General features: G+C 50.5%; 5 protein-coding genes across 5 annotated transcripts; 2 read left to right on the top strand and 3 right to left on the bottom strand.

Annotated features, from left to right (window-relative positions):
- Positions 1-2,934: 2,934 nt before the first annotated feature.
- CGCA056_v010066 (uncharacterized protein) lies at positions 2,935-3,621 on the bottom strand (the record flags this gene model as incomplete). The annotated part of the gene is made up of 1 exon (XM_037325313.1): positions 2,935-3,621. One exon carries the CDS (start codon positions 3,619-3,621, stop codon positions 2,935-2,937), a length of 687 nt encoding a protein of 228 aa, XP_037176734.1.
- Positions 3,622-4,181: 560 nt separating this feature from the next.
- Positions 4,182-4,739, bottom strand: CGCA056_v010065 (uncharacterized protein; the record flags this gene model as incomplete). The annotated part of the gene is made up of 1 exon (XM_037325312.1): positions 4,182-4,739. One exon carries the CDS (start codon positions 4,737-4,739, stop codon positions 4,182-4,184), a length of 558 nt encoding a protein of 185 aa, XP_037176733.1.
- A 1,631-nt stretch (positions 4,740-6,370) lies between these two features.
- On the top strand, positions 6,371-6,790 carry CGCA056_v010064 (uncharacterized protein; the record flags this gene model as incomplete). Its single annotated transcript, XM_037325311.1, has 1 exon — positions 6,371-6,790. One exon carries the CDS (start codon positions 6,371-6,373, stop codon positions 6,788-6,790), a length of 420 nt encoding a protein of 139 aa, XP_037176732.1.
- A 3,015-nt stretch (positions 6,791-9,805) lies between these two features.
- On the bottom strand, positions 9,806-10,519 carry CGCA056_v010063 (uncharacterized protein; the record flags this gene model as incomplete). Its single annotated transcript, XM_037325310.1, has 2 exons — positions 9,806-10,188; positions 10,240-10,519. 2 exons carry the CDS (start codon positions 10,517-10,519, stop codon positions 9,806-9,808), a joined length of 663 nt encoding a protein of 220 aa, XP_037176739.1.
- Positions 10,520-11,178: 659 nt separating this feature from the next.
- Pla2g7-1 (Platelet-activating factor acetylhydrolase) lies at positions 11,179-12,807 on the top strand (the record flags this gene model as incomplete). The annotated part of the gene is made up of 1 exon (XM_037325309.1): positions 11,179-12,807. One exon carries the CDS (start codon positions 11,179-11,181, stop codon positions 12,805-12,807), a length of 1,629 nt encoding a protein of 542 aa, XP_037176738.1.
- Positions 12,808-15,176: the final 2,369 nt, after the last annotated feature.

Genomic DNA, 15,176 nt, shown 5'->3' with positions numbered 1-15,176 from the left:
TGGGGCCGATCTTCTGAAGCCAGTCTAAGAGACGTCCCATTTTACCTCTGGACCCATCAGGATAACCAAGAGGTGACTGGATTACGAAAAGGTCTCTCGAGTATAGAAATTTGGTGGCCTCCTCGTGCAATGCCTTGCAGGTTCTCAAAAGAGATGCAGTCGGGTAAAACAAACCGGGTATTATTACATATTCTTTGTTGATGCTGGTCATAGCTGTTAGTTTCTTCCAGTACGCAACGTCTCATGAAATAGCATTTACCAGCAGCCTTCCTTTTCATACCCCTCTATGACGAGGTGATTGACGAAAGTCAGTTCGTAGATCATGTATCGCAACTCTATAGGAAGTTTTCTAGTGAGGTGAGTCAAGACATTGGATATGGCAAATGAGGTAGGTTGCTGAAGACTTACAACAATGGGAATGGGCGAGCCTCGGGGTACTTTGAATCATCTGGCTGTGGTGTGTGTGAGTTTTTGCGTAGCAGCAATACCGAGCAGGCGACGGAAAGACGAAATCAAGCAGTAATGGAAGGGCCTCGGAAATGCTAATTTCCAAGACGAATATTAGAAACCACTTTACCTCCTTTGTTGATTCACCATTGGTCAAGTATCGTAGCTGTTGAAGAATCTTTCTTTCCAACTTCGACGTTGGTTTGTAGAAGTAAAGATCATCTTCGTCGGCTTCATTCTTAATTGAAAAAGACCGACTCAGAGGTGTCAGCCCAAGCAGCCTACGGCTGCGTCGAGGCATTATGAAGAATTTTGGTTACTTGACTGCAACACAGCGCTTCTTGTGGTGGTGTGTTGAAAAATCAATTTTAACAAAAACACGGGTGAAAAAGTCATTCGAGGCCACAAGTGACAAGATAATTTAAAACCCCACCTACCTTGAGAGGTTGCTTCGTTCTCTTGAGTTCTCCTGTCTTGTTTCTAGCCCTAACTATCAGGGTTGTCGATCCACGAGGCAACTTTGGATTGAACCGATGATTGTCATATGGGCATGTTTTTGGCCAGGAACTTGAGATGGCTTTATCTAATGTTGACGACGGTTTTACTAAAGGTAGAAGCCCTTTCTAACTACCTTAAAGAGTTTGAAACTTCTATCATTTGCAACTCTTCATTTTTTTCATCGAGGCGATCGTGTCATTTTTACAGCAAAGCAGAGTTTGCCAGTATTGTGTACTCCCACTACGGGCGAAGTCGCGGAAACCACAGGCCTGTGATAAAGTCGCGCTGCCCTGATAATCGAGAGCCGTGAACGGCCCAAAATAATCGGTGAAACCAAAAAGTAGTCTTTTCGCCCATTCCGAACCATCCGCATGCCTGCATCAACTCTATCAACTAAGGTAGGTTGCGAATTTCCCTTCTCCGATACAACACGTTTCTCTTCAGCAGACACATCATGTGTTCAACCATTGCCGCTTTGGCCTCGTTGGCCTGTTCTTCCGTGCACTCGTGCAATATCTTTTCGCGTTCTATCCTGTAAAAGCGAAAAGACTCATTACATGGCGCCAGAATCTTGGAAATGTCCTCAAATGGCCTGCCATTGGTTATCGCGCGTGAGATCAATGGCCGAAAGCCATCGTAGAGTAGTTCTGCAACCTTGCAGGCATCCAGAGTCCAATTCTTGGATTCGGACTCGTCGGTAGGTGGATGGCTTAGACGGATGCCGGTGGTGTCAAATCGATACGAAGTGCTGAACTTCTGTAGTTGCGTCGATTCGACGAGAAGTCGTCCGATCTTTCCCAAATGCTCCCGATGATTCTCGCGATTGACATCCCCGGGCGAATAGTCTAAAGAACAGCTCAAAGACAGGGATCGGAGGTTGCTTCGGTTCAGAGGACCAATTCTCTTCAGCCAGTCCCAGCATGACCACATGGGTGTCCATGGGTCGCGAATTAAAAGCTTCCTCGAGTACAAAAAGTTGGCAGCTTCTAAATGTATCATCTGGCAAGTCCTGAGGATAGAGACTGTTGGTCCATCCCGGGGCTGTTCATCTTCTGGCTGGTATTTCTTGTTGATACTAGTCCCGCACTTTAGCTGTCTGCGGTCCATCCATGCGAGTCTTTCAAGTGCGCCTTACCGGTAACCCTCCTCCCGGAGGCCATCTACTTTGAGTGGCTCACAAAGAACGAGGTCGTATACCATAAGCCGCAATTCAGAAGGAAGTTTTCTGCTGCCGTCAGTACAAACAACCGAATGGTTTGCGCCCTCGGGAGCCTTACAGAAATGGAAACGGGTTCGCATCAACTTTTTGAGGTTGAGCTTTCTGCAATCGATACAATGTATTAGTGACCGTTTCACAGAAGAACAAGCGAGATATTGAATGTGAATGGAAGAAAATTAGGCGGAAATGTTGCAGAAGCCCCGTGTATTACTGAAGGGAATTATGCCTCACCCTTGAAGATCGCCGAGGTTGATGCGAAGCTGCCTCTTTTAGCGCCCTGCCGCTCCGTCGTGGCATTCTTAGAGCGTTGCTTGGTGTCAGTATCGGAAGTTCGATGATGAAGGTGAAAGAATTTTTGATGGTTGAGCTGGTCATCAAATCCGGCTTTAGATGGTAGGGAAGGTGCGCCACTCGCCGCAACACCTTGAGGGACGGACAGCACCTTCCTGTGTGGGTGCAAGGCATACCAAGGTTTCAAATGAGAGTTATTATAGCAACGGACATGACTTGCGTGCTGAACCTCAACTTACCAATTTCGATTTTTGAATGCTCACCGCGAAAGTGAAGCGAAGTTTGACGTAGACAACAGCAACAGATGGATGCGTAGTGGAATAGCACAAAGAGGATAGGAAGCAAAATTGGAAACATGCAACGAATGCTTCAGTCACGGTAGGTTTCACCTCCAAGCTACTAGATATGTGTGATTCGAGAGTGACCATGCTTTAGCGTACAAAAGCCATTTAGGGCAACACGCCATTACGGAATGACCATCAACCTGAAATGTACCGCTCAACCAACAACTTCATATGACGAGCCACCTCTTGCTCAGGCTCTCCGTTTGTGACATACTGATAGTGGGCAATGTACTCGAAATTCTTTGGATGAATCTTGGGCAAGTTCGCCGCTTGAACTGAGGTCTTGCCAAGAGACTTGGTCTTTTTCAAGAGGGGCAACAAATCGCTGAACACCATCTCAGCAAGAAGACGTGCCTCCACTTCCCAGCGTGTGGGATTGCCTTTGGTCTTGATCAAGGCTGTGTTCCGGTACCTCAGGGTATATCGGAAGCCCAAATCCAAACTTTCAAGATTTTCGCAGTGACTAAGAAGTCGAGCAACTCGTCGCGAACTTGCCCTGTAGTCCTTCTGGCTCCACAGCGGGAAATTTCCAAGTAGGGGGTGTTGGCGAGCACCGGATCCTTGGAAAGGCTGCGACAGCTTGATTGCGCGTATGTTGGCGGCTCTCGGTCCGATTTGTTGCAGCCAGATGTCAAGGTACTCCATGTCCTCGATCTCGAACGTGGTTGAGTAAAGCATAGCTCTGGCATCGGCGTGGACCGTCTTGCAGGTGCGCAGTAGAGAGCCAAACACACGACAATCTAGATTTTGGCGAAGGCGCTTGACGGAGCGATCCCGATAGACAGTAATCTGGCTCCTTGCGAGAGCTAGGTCATAGACCATGTTACGTATCTCAGGTGGCAGTTCCCTGGCAGTTCTTTGTTAGCCTCAGCCCACCTTGAATAGTCGAAGTGGATACTTGCAGAAAACCTTTCTTGGTGTGGAATAGTTTTGCTCTCTTATCAGAGTGAATGAGTTAGCATTTGGTTCGGAGATCAAGCATAAGCCAATCGACACGTGGATGAGAACAGGGGAGTTGGGTCTGATGATGCTTGAAAGCTGTGAGTCGATGAAAAGTCAAATTCGTAAGTCGTACCTTGCTGCGTAAGTTGTAGCGGCCATTATCAACGCTTGATAAGGCAGCATGTGGTCTTCTGCGAGAGGGTTGAACAGAATCACTTTGCGAAGCCATGATAATACATAGGAAGATTGCTTCGTGGTGGTACCTTGAAGTTTGGATGCACTTGGCTCGAAAGAATGTCCAGCTTGTTGGTCAACTGAAATAGTTTAAACGCCACATATCTCCCCATCTTCTGTCTTTTGGAAATGGCTAGAAACAGTCTGCCTGAATATTATATCAGCGCATTCGTGGAAGTGAAGATACCTCGATCGCACCTCGTGTTTCATTTCCAGTCAAAGCCGACGTCCCTCTCAGGCATTGTCACCTCCTTCCACCCAGATAAAGAAACATCCTTCCACTGTAAGGCATCCACAGTGATCGTGCCCTTGAACGAGCGACAGTCGTTTCCAGAAAAGACGACATATCCCCTGCCCGTTTCACTTCCTTCCGGATTAGACTTGGCCATGCTCGATTCCGCATTAGACTTCACCTGACCCTTCCACTGGAACCAGAATTTGGGTGACCTGAAGCTGTTCTTCTCGAAACTTTCGAATCTTCTCTTCTCCTTGGCTTCAGTCTCTGAGACAACTGCGTCGTCGTCGCTTTCCACGTCTTGCTCCTCGTCCGAAGCACCAGACTCGACTTCCTTTTCTACCCGATCTTCAGGTTCGTTCTCAACTTCTGATTCCGATGTGACATCATCCCCAGCCTCGAGGCCGGAAACCAGCTCTTCAAGAGTCTTCCTGCTTCCGGTCATGACCAGGCTTGCGTCGAGGACACCAGGCAAACATAGTCTTCCTAGTAGCCCACGGCCGTCGTCTGAAAGGCGGAATATCTCCATAGTGGGTAGAAGAGCCTGCCCTTTATTCTTGGCCGTGTTGATCTGATCGCCAAGCTTTTTCGCGTTTGCGCATTTTACGTCGTATCTTCCAAATGTTCGTTTTACTTCGAATGCCCCGCCGCCTCGACGCCCCTGGCCTCCAACGGCTTTGGATTTGCCGACTCGGTTGTGGACGTGTCTCGTCGAAAATGCCGCGTCCTGCCAATCGTCCATGTTCGAGATGATGTAGGCTTATTGATGCTGTTTTTTGCCTGATGTATGCGCGTGGTAGGAACACGTCTTGGTTGCGAAGAATCTCCGTCAATGCTTCCCTTCCCCTAGGGAAATTGAGCTTAGCAGTCTTGACGTCATCTGTTTCTTAGGCACTACATGTAAGAGCGCCATCGTAACGATCAAACCTCGCCTTGCAGAAGTGGTCGCATCATTAAATATTCCTAAAATCATTCTCTAAGTGCTTGAGATGCGGACGGCGGCGCGTGCGACATGCACACACATCTGTCTACCCACGCCTGGGTTCGTCCCCCCCCCCCCCCCGCTCCAGCAGCCTTTGCTTCTCCCGACTTAACACGTTATCATTGAAGCAGCGACGGATGAGATGAGGCAAATCGAATTTGATCTTCCTTTGAAGTTTGAAGTTGGCGACAGAAGATAGTGATTACGTCTGTCGCGAAGCAGTTGATTGGTGTTTGCTTCACTCCTTTCTTGGGCTGAGCCCTGTTCAAGAACGATGACATCATAAGACGGTGTTCAACTTTCGACTGTGAGTCTGACTGCTCTGAATCCAGCGTGGTCATTTTCTGAGAGGGAGCACCACGGTCATTTTGCCTCTAAAGATGCAATCATGCTCTGTAATAAATAACGTCGTGATGCAACACCCCGTCGTCTCAAAAGCTATCGTGGACAGCTTTCCAGCTAAGCTTGAACAGCTAGTTATCAGGCTGCAGTTGAGGGAGAACGACTTAGTGATGGAAACAAGTACCGAAACTTCCAAACATGTCGTCGAAGAGAGTTCGGTCGACCAGAGTCTAGATGTTTCCAAAGTCAAAATGGTGCCCCGTCAAACACCAAAGGTGACCACCGGATCGAAGTCAAAGCCAACCAGCCCCACGATCTGGCGGGCTGAGCCGGCTACAACGTCGCGGCGCCCACCAGCGCTAGCAATCCGAAAAGTCTCAGCCGGGCTGTCCCCGGACCGTCAGTGCAGTTGTTACATCAGAGTCGCACAAAATGACCGTAGAAAGGGCGAACTGACATTGTTCTGATGGGATGGTCTAGAACACCGAGCAGCGAAATAACCTGCTTCCGACCCCTGTCAAGAGCTCCCCGCAGTGAGATACCTGAGCCCCTCCGTCGAGTGTGACGTCAAGGGGCTACGAATGTGTGCCGAAAGCATGACCCCGCAGCGCCAATCACATCAGCCCAACGACAACCGGGATTTCCTGTTTTTGGAGCTGGAGTCGTCACTGGAGGCCAGAGCTCTGGGCGATGTCATAAAGGCGATCGAGCCCCAAATGCGCGAGCGCTGTGTCAAACTTTTCTCACACGACTGAACCCCGCGATAGAAAAAAGAGACAACTTTGTTACCAAACAAACCAAGACTACACGAGCAAGCCACATAAACATACATCAACATGGGCGACGAGAACGAGTCGAAGTCGGGAAGCATCTACTCCCGCAACAAGGAAGACACAATCGAGGCCGAGACGCTTCTCTGGCGCGCCATGTGCGACAACAAGCCCAAGGCCCTCCGCAAGTACCTCGACAAGGACGCCGTTCTCTCCCACCCGGGCGACAAGGTCTACTCGCCGAAATCGAAGCCCACCCTGCAAGAGCACCTTGACGATTGGGAGCCTTGGACGGCATACCGCATCCAGGACGATCCCGAGTTCGTCGAGATCGACCTGATGAGCTCGAGTCTCGTCTACAAAGTTACCGCATGGCGCCAGAAGGGCAAGAAGCTGGTCGCGACCGAGGGCATCTGCAACAGTGTATGGAAGCAAGAGCCTGGCGGCGAGTGGACATGCTGCTGCCACCACATGAGTCTGATTTGATCGAGCATGGATTAGAATGATGGACGACTAGCATGTCCAGCTGATGATGCATGGACGTGTAAGAGGGATGGAGACTGGCGTTTTGTAAGACTAGCGACATGGCTCGCGGGCGCCTGATGATTTTCGGTTTCTTAGTTAGTCTGAGGTACAGCCTTTAATGAACTTGCATTCATTTGACATGAGAACGAAGCCCGAATCGAGCTGCTGGCGGGAGCTTGTGGATGCAACCATGCACAAGAAAACACATCAATTGATTGTGACTTGTATTTACATGCGGTCGGGGCGCCTTGCTCAGCAAATGCCAGACCGGCAGACTTCACTCTTCACATCAAGGCGGGACAACGATCGAGCGCGACCAACACGTACTATTTTAGGTTTGTGTTGTGGTTGCCGAGGCCTAGATGACCGAACTACCCGCAAGGTCTAAGAACTTTGCGTGGACTATGTCTACAGGGTAGGTAGCGGAACAGAAGCAGGTAATTGACAAAGGAGGGGAGGGTGCTGGCGGACAGGTGATGGTTTGGAGGTAGGTAAGGGGAGATTGAAGGACAAAGGTAAACATTACAAATGAAGACATCGTATGGGATAGCCCAATCTAAATACAAAGAATTGCGTCTCCAGCCCACTTGGGCTCAGCATCCTCGCAATGGAGGAAGTTCCCAGGTAACACCGCGGGGAGGTTTGGAGTCCGTCTTCGTTACCCAGAGAAGTAGTGATAGGCTCACCGGGGCCATAGCGGAAGCTGAGGAGGAAGGCTCAGCTAGGAGGGGGAGTTGGGGGAGAGAGTGAGGTAGATTTGGGTTGTTTTGTTTCTGAGCATTCCTTGTTCTTTTCTTCGTTCCTGTTTTTGCTTTCTTTCATTTTTTGTTCTTCTTGTTTTTGTTTGTTTCTGGGAGTTCTTGCTCTTGGCTTCTTTTGTTTCTTGTCTTTTTTTTTCTTGTGAATAAGAGAGACGGAGATGGGAGGGGTGAGAGACGAAGATGGAAGGGAGAGTGCGACGTAGGAATAAATGACAATAGATAGAAATAGATAAGAAAAGACATTGGGAGAAATGGCAGTAAGTTATAAATGTGAAGAAGATAGGTAAGGTAGGAAGAAATGACAGTAAATGGTAAGAGGCGGCAGTAAATCGTAAGAAGTGAAAACAAATAGCAGGAAATGGCAGTAGATGTGACGACGAGATGTAGAAAGAAGTGGCAGTAAATGGTGAGAAACGGCAGTAGATGGTAAGAGTGGCAGTAAATGGAAAGAAATGGCAGTAGATGTGTAGAGGAGATGTAGAAGGAATGGCAAGGGATGTGAAGACATAAGAAGTAGCAGTAGATAGTAATAAATGGCAATAGATGGTAAGACTGGCAGTAAATGGTAACATATAGTAGTAAATGTGAAGGGTAGATGTAGAAGGAAGCGGTAGTAGATGGTAATATATGGCAGTAGATGTGAAGAAGAGATGTAGAAATAAATAGCAGGAAATGTGAAGAGTTAAAAATAGCAGTAGATAAGAAGAAGTGGCAGCAGATAGTAATATAGATGAAGAGACGTATGAGGGAAATCGGGGGGTAAGGGGGTAGAGAGTCGGGAGATAGAGAGTCGGGATGAAGAGAGTTCGGAGGTAGAGAGTTGGGAGGTAAGGAGGTAGGTAGGTAGAGTGGGTAGATAAGTATGTTAGATAAAGATGTTGAGTAAGAATGTTGAGTAGGAATGATGGAGAGATTGGAAAGGAAGTGAGAGTGAGCGAGACTGGGTTTATATATATTCTGGGGGAGGGGGAAAATGACAGGAAAGGCGTAGAGGTAGCAGATACGAAACGAAGGGTTGGCTGGATTGGGATGAGGTAAGGACAAGGTTCAGGAGATGAAGGGATGGCAGGACGAAAAGGTGAGAAATGTGTAAGAGTAAAACGGAAGAAGAGACGCAAAGTTCAGAAGACAGAAGGGTTGAAAAGGAGATTTGCGTTTCCGGCCCACTGGGCTTAGCATTCACCGAAGATAAAGTTCCAAGGCAAGATCATAGGGAGGATTGGAGCCCGGCTCCGTCGCCCTGAGAAGTAGTGTTGTGACACACCGAAAAGCCATGGGTAACCATAGGATGGCCTTTTGGTTTTGGCGGTCTCTGGGTTTCTGACCTGTCATGTGGCTGTCGCGTTTCCGGAGGGACTCGCGGTTGGGCTTCTACCAATTCTATTCCACTGAGCTGGCCGGATTGAACGAAACACAAAACCACCCGGCGTGAGGACGAGTGCCGTTACGGTGGCGGCGTCCATTTGTCGCGTAAACATTGAACCTGTCATCTACTTCAAGGTCCCTTGGTTGGGTCATACCAATTGACAATACGAGGCTGGAAGTTTGCACCTGGAGCGGTCCGGAGCTTGTTTCGGCAAAAGCTATGTGGAATCTGAAATATTTATCCACAATTTGGACTTATCTGTTCGACCTGCATGGTTTCCTGGTATGTGTTGTTCGTTGTCCGCTTGCTGGCCTGTACAGTGCACTCGTTACCTGGTCGATTAGCATGGAACCCAAAGGAAATTTCGGAACCTGACTGGGGACCTCTGCAGACTCAAGTCAATACTTGAATGGTCTCTACTTTGAGGTCATTCCGATACTTGGATGACTCACTCATGCGCTCCCTCATGTGACCTTGGCCGAAACCAGGTTGGTCTACCAGATAATCTGGCCAAGATTTACTCAAGGTGGTTGCTTTCAATCTTGCTTGATAACTGCCGCCAGGAACAGGTGGGTCGATGGCTTCTGTGCCTGGAACTTAGTTGAGTCTATTTTGCCTTCATCTTGGGAAAGGATTGATGCCTGTTTTTTCACCGAGATTTTAGAGCAGCTGATGGGGTTGCAGAACTCTAAGAGTGCAGATTTGACCTGTGAAGAGTCTGCTAGAATGCTCTGGGGGTTTCAGACAGGTAACCGGTTGCCATCAGGGCCATGTTGTATTTCTAATCAACGCATACTAGTACACTCTTGCCATATGACGACCTCAAACTGTGTATGGCATGAAAGAGTCCTACTCGAAGATACCGAGTCCGTATCCATCCGCCCCTTTCTTGTCTTTGTGTCCATTAAGGCCAACAATGTCCCCATCCGATTTCCGCTTGTTAGAAGACCTTTCACCCAAGACTTGAACGTCAGGTCCATCATCGTTGACCAACTCAGGTTTCCACCCTGTGCCACTGCCAAGGTTGCTCACACCCGCCGGGTTTGTCTCCGTGATATGCGGGCCCCTCTCGCAACCCTCGACGTTCCCATTCCTCTCGCAGCAACTCCACTTGAAGCCGTCCGGCTTGTCTTCTTTCCAGCACGGGTCATCCTCCAACTGTTCCCAATCGTGCTCGTCCCAGATGTCAATCGAATCCCATTCTTTACTAGACTCATCAAGTTCAAACTCTCCTGCAAAGATTGTAAGTCGAGAATGTTCGTGCTCGCTGGAAGGTTACGTACCTGGGTGGTATTTACAAGCATCGGGGTCTTGCTGGTCGCCTTCAACTCGCTCATGACATCGGCTGCAAACCAAGCTCGCAGGCTTCGCAGACCCGCTAGTCGTTGTCATGGCCGAAATTTTCGCCTGACTTCCAAGAAGTTGCCGTGCCATCTCAACGGCCTTCTTCCTGGTCTCCCGCTCCCCACAAAGCGAGATCAGGACCGTTCGCGCCATGCCTTCGGGCATACCCCTGATGACGTCTAGTTCCTGATCCACACTCCCATCCTGGAAAATTGGCATCGCGTCTGTCGCCGCGCTGCGCAAGTAACTATGCTCAACTTGGGTTTGAAAAGAAAGTCTGATAGCAACGAGAACCTGTCTCGGAAATGAATGGATCGCGAAGCGTCAGGGTGGTTTGTCTGCGACGACGAAGCGCGTTGGAGAAGAAAGTTTGACGCGTGAGGGAGTGGCCCACCCCGCGACTGACGGAAATAGCGACTTTTTGGAGGGGAGGCTCGACAACGTTGCTTTTTCCTGACTTTCTTGGGGAAAGTCAGGGGGTCGGTCATACGAGGACGCAACTCTGCTGACATAATGTCTTTACTTAGCTACTTACACCGGCATACTATTCAGTTGTAGATGCCATCATCAGCCGAGGCTTATGGGAGCTACACGATACTCCTGTGGCCATTCTCATTGAGTTGTGAATGAGCGTAGTTAGTTACCACAACAAAACGACCTGTGAATGGCACGAACTTGGGGTCAATGTTCTTGTGTCGCACCTCGTGGCGGCCAAAGCCAAAGTGGTAGACGATGACGTAATGACCGCCGCCACACCCGAACGAGATGAACATCTTAGACGCGCGGATCCCTTCGCTGCCATCATCATGTCATCAACATCTATCGCGCAAATCCAGAAACTAGGATAGCCTAAGTATGTGAATAGCCCATCATCCAAGATGGCACCGCAGCCCCCGCCAGAATACAGAGACGTCGACGTTGAACTTGAACCCCTCGACGAACCGCAAACTTTCCAGCATCCGGACTCTCCACTGCCGTACTTCGACGAGCCTACGCTGCCAGGTACACCAGACAGGGCCATGGACACAACTCCAAAATGGATGACCACGGCGCAGCCTTGGGGGAAAGCTCTGTCGCGAAGAGCTGTTGACCTCTTGAAGCCGAGGGTTGCCTGGGGCTACATCATCTGGTCCTTCATCGGGCTCTATGTACTCTACTGCCTCATCATCCGATCGCCTCTCTTGGCATCCAAATTGCCCGGATACTCTGGAAGCCACGGTGTTGGCACGATTGATGTCGAAGTTGCCGTCACGTCACCACGGAAAACGAGTGATTTGGTCTTCAAGGACGGCAAGGCAGCCTTCGAGCTCGAGACTGTGCTCTTCACACTCTACTACCCCACGATCAAGGATGTACGAGGGAGACGACCACATCACTACTGGATTCCCAAGCCTGTTAGCTTAACCGCAGAAGGGTATGCTCGTGCAGCGCACTTCAACAACTTCATCTCGAGGCCAATCTTCACGTTTGCATTGTGGGCTATTGCTGGGAGTATCACTATCCCGGCCGAGGTGGACGTCCCATTGGTGCCTCTCGACGATAAGTCTGGAGAGAGGTTTCCGGTTGTGGTATTGTCGCACGGACAAGCTAGCTCGAGGACGGATTACACGCACTACTGCGGTGAGCTAGCAAGCTCCGGGGTCATCGTAGCCGCGGTCGAGCACCGTGATGGCAGCGGCCCCGGGTCCGTTGTCACCACTCTGAGTGGGGAGAGGAGGGTGATGTATCTCAACAAGAAGAAACTCCGCGGCGGAAAGGAGATGGAGGATGACGATTTCAAGTTCGAGCAGCTCGCCTTCCGCCAGGCGGAGATCGAGGAGACAATTGCCGTGCTGAGATCACTTGATGCCGGCCGCGGCGGAGACATCTTTGAGAGAAACGCGAGAAAGGAGGGCAAGGATCTGGAGATGTGGGCGAACCGCCTCAACTTCTCGGAGATGGTCATCGCGGGCCACTCGTTCGGTGCCACGGGCGCGTTGCAGGTCCTCCGAGGCGCGACAACGGACGAAACCCCAGCCGTCGGCGGTATCATTCTCGATCCGGGCAAGAGTAGCGGGCGGTTGAACACGGATATCGACGTGCCTATCTTGGTGGTTCACTCGGACTCGTGGTCGAAGAAGGTTACGATGTTCTTTGGGAGGCCGCACTTCGACACCGTGAGAGACATTGTGAAGGATGTGCTCAAGAGGGTTGGCTCCAGTTGGTTCCTGACGAGTATGAAGACGAGCCATCCTAGTGTTACGGACGCGCCGCTGATTGAACCTTTGTTGTTGAGGTGGACGACCGGGGCTACGATTAATGTTAATGAGGGTTTAAGGGAGTATGTGAGGGTTTCGATGGAGTTTCTCGAGTTCTTGAGGAATGGCACAAGAGGAGGAGTGCTTTCTGAGGGGCCTACGCACCAGGAGTATGGCGAGGACACTCGGACGGAAGAGCAGAAGGAGAGAATACCGAAGGAGGTGATGAAATATTGGGAGATTCACGTCGCGCCACCTCGAGATGAGTAGATCCAAGGTAGAATGATTTGTCCATTCAATGTATCGTGAATTGACGCTGGCAGGCAAAGCCTGTATTTTTGGTACAATCACCCTCGTTTGTTGGTGTCTAACCCACTATCGTGGGCCTTGAGGTGCCGTAAACATGGGATGCCTGTCTCTGGCAGGACAAGGCGAAATCTTGCAGACAGATCGTCTTAGCACAGCAGACCGATGATGATCTGCGCTCTAGCCATGCGCAACACGCAGAACACAGATGTTGAAGCTCACATTTGACAAACGAAACATCGTGAGGCCGCCGTCGTCTACGAATATGCCCCGATCCAGTCATCGCAAGCGGATTTGAGATATCAGGCGATTTGATGATGTGGTTGAGACGAGACAAGACAAGACAAGTGATTCGGATAATATTTCTGCGCTGAGGAATCACCAGTCCAGGGAGGCCCAGACGGTACCGGGGCGCTCAGGAATGCGTGCTGTACCGGCACGGGGACCACCCGAAGAAAGGGAGACGAACCGGTGGAGTTCTGTTTGGGGGCGTCTTTTGGGGGTCTTGTCGGGGATTGGGAGCGCTCTTCTAGGCTGCTGGAATGACGTGCGGCGGCGCATCGCTTAAAGGACGAGGTTAAAAGATTTGCTGGGTACGGGGGGTTTCGTCGCAAGCGTTGGAGAAACCCTGTCCAGCTGGTTCCCGAGGGGGGTTGCGTCGCTTGAGACAGCGCGATTCCAGGTATTCGGAGGAGATGGGTCGATTTTCTGGCCGCAGTGTCTTATCCGGCTGGGGCTGTTGGTGGTGACGAACTCTGTGTAAGATGGAGGATGGGGGCGGATTTTGGGCGTTGGTCATCTTTTCTTGGTGTTTCTGATCTTTCTGATTACCGAGTGATTTAGCAGTGTTGGTAGAGGTAAGTAGCGCGTTGTTCTATGTTCGCAAGGATTGAAGGGGCGGGCCTTGTTGCGTCCTTGTCGCGTTACACGAGAGTTGCGTGCTAGATCTTTGTGTAACGCGAGATGAGAACCCCATTCGGTGGATACGTCCCTGCTCATGCTCCAAAAAGTCTTCGGATACTGTTCAATCAGATGTTCAAACACAATCAACAACGGGCCACTTCGTGAAGGGGTGCATTCCATTTCGAACCAAGGCGGTGAAGGATGAATCAATCGCTTTTGGGGGGTCAGACAGGTGAGGCGGACTAATAGGCTTCACAGGCGAATAGCAAAACGGCTGGGCGGGACGGCGTACCGCTGGCATGGAAAGAGGGTGAGATACTCGCAAAAGACAACCGCTGCGTCGTCTTCCTGCCGGTCGGGCTGCCTCCGCTGACAAAGGGAAGAGAAATTCTCCCTCTTTCCCTTGCCTGGGCTAGCGAGACAGTGTCCAAGACAATGGGGGCCGGTGCAGAAGTAAACGTTCAACGTCAGTGGCCGTATTTGGTGTGCGTTTTACCAGCGGCGACTTAGTTTTTGTGATAGATGACGGGGAAAGATGCGATGGCATGTTCCTGGTTGTGTTGATTCCAGTCTGGCGTCAAGACCAAAGGTAGGGAGAATCTGGTGTGCTTGGGATGGCGGGGGAAACAGTGGTGGTTAGTGGACCGAAATGCTGGGTAATAGGGGACTATCGTGAAGACTCAAGACATTGGGCTAACAAGATGTGTGGCGTCCTTCAGCCCAAGACAACAACGCAGAGAGATTGATAACCTGCCCAACAAGAGCCATAATCAGGTCGGTAAACCGAGTTTTCAGGTCGGCTCAATTGCCGCATGTCAGCTTCGCTCGCCTCCCTGGGTCTCTCGTCAGCTGTGACATCAACGATTTGACTGAATGTTACTGCAGCCTAGTGTCACAGTGTCATCGATATCAACTTCGCATACAGACATATTCTCCGAGTGAAACATATCCAGACCGGTCGTCCATTCCAAGATCAATGACCCGTCAATCTCAGATCAACAAGCAGCCATCGTCGGCAAAGGCCGGGGTTGATGGCGCGGCTTAACGCACGCCGCCAGCAGTGCAGGGGTGCTTCCGGCTCGGTTAACGCTGTTTGCGCAGTGAAGTGATCACAGCCGCATCTCATCACTTGTCGACTCTCTCTAGCACGAAGGCATCATGCCATCTCTTCACCGAGTATGCCAACGAAGCCGAGGCGCCTTAGATGAGACAGCCGAGATGCATGCCCGGCCACCAATAGCCGCGCCGGACGACGTGCGCGAGTCCTCACCGAACGACCCTCAGACAACTCGGTGTGGCGCCGTCGTTTCTTCTTCCGCTCTTGTGGTGTTTAGTCAAAGGCCCTGCCCGGCTGGGCGGAATCTCGTCGCTCATCGAGGAATCCCAACAGGCTCGAAATCAGTTTTTGGTGCCCAAAAAGCAAAAGCCAA

Source organism: Colletotrichum aenigma, assembly GCF_013390185.1.
Source record: "Colletotrichum aenigma strain Cg56 chromosome Unknown KSG_Cg56_contig06, whole genome shotgun sequence".
NCBI classification, from domain to species: Eukaryota; Fungi; Ascomycota; class Sordariomycetes; order Glomerellales; family Glomerellaceae; genus Colletotrichum; species Colletotrichum aenigma.
Note: the sequence above shows the minus strand (reverse complement) of the source record. Positions and strands in the feature narration are given on the sequence as shown.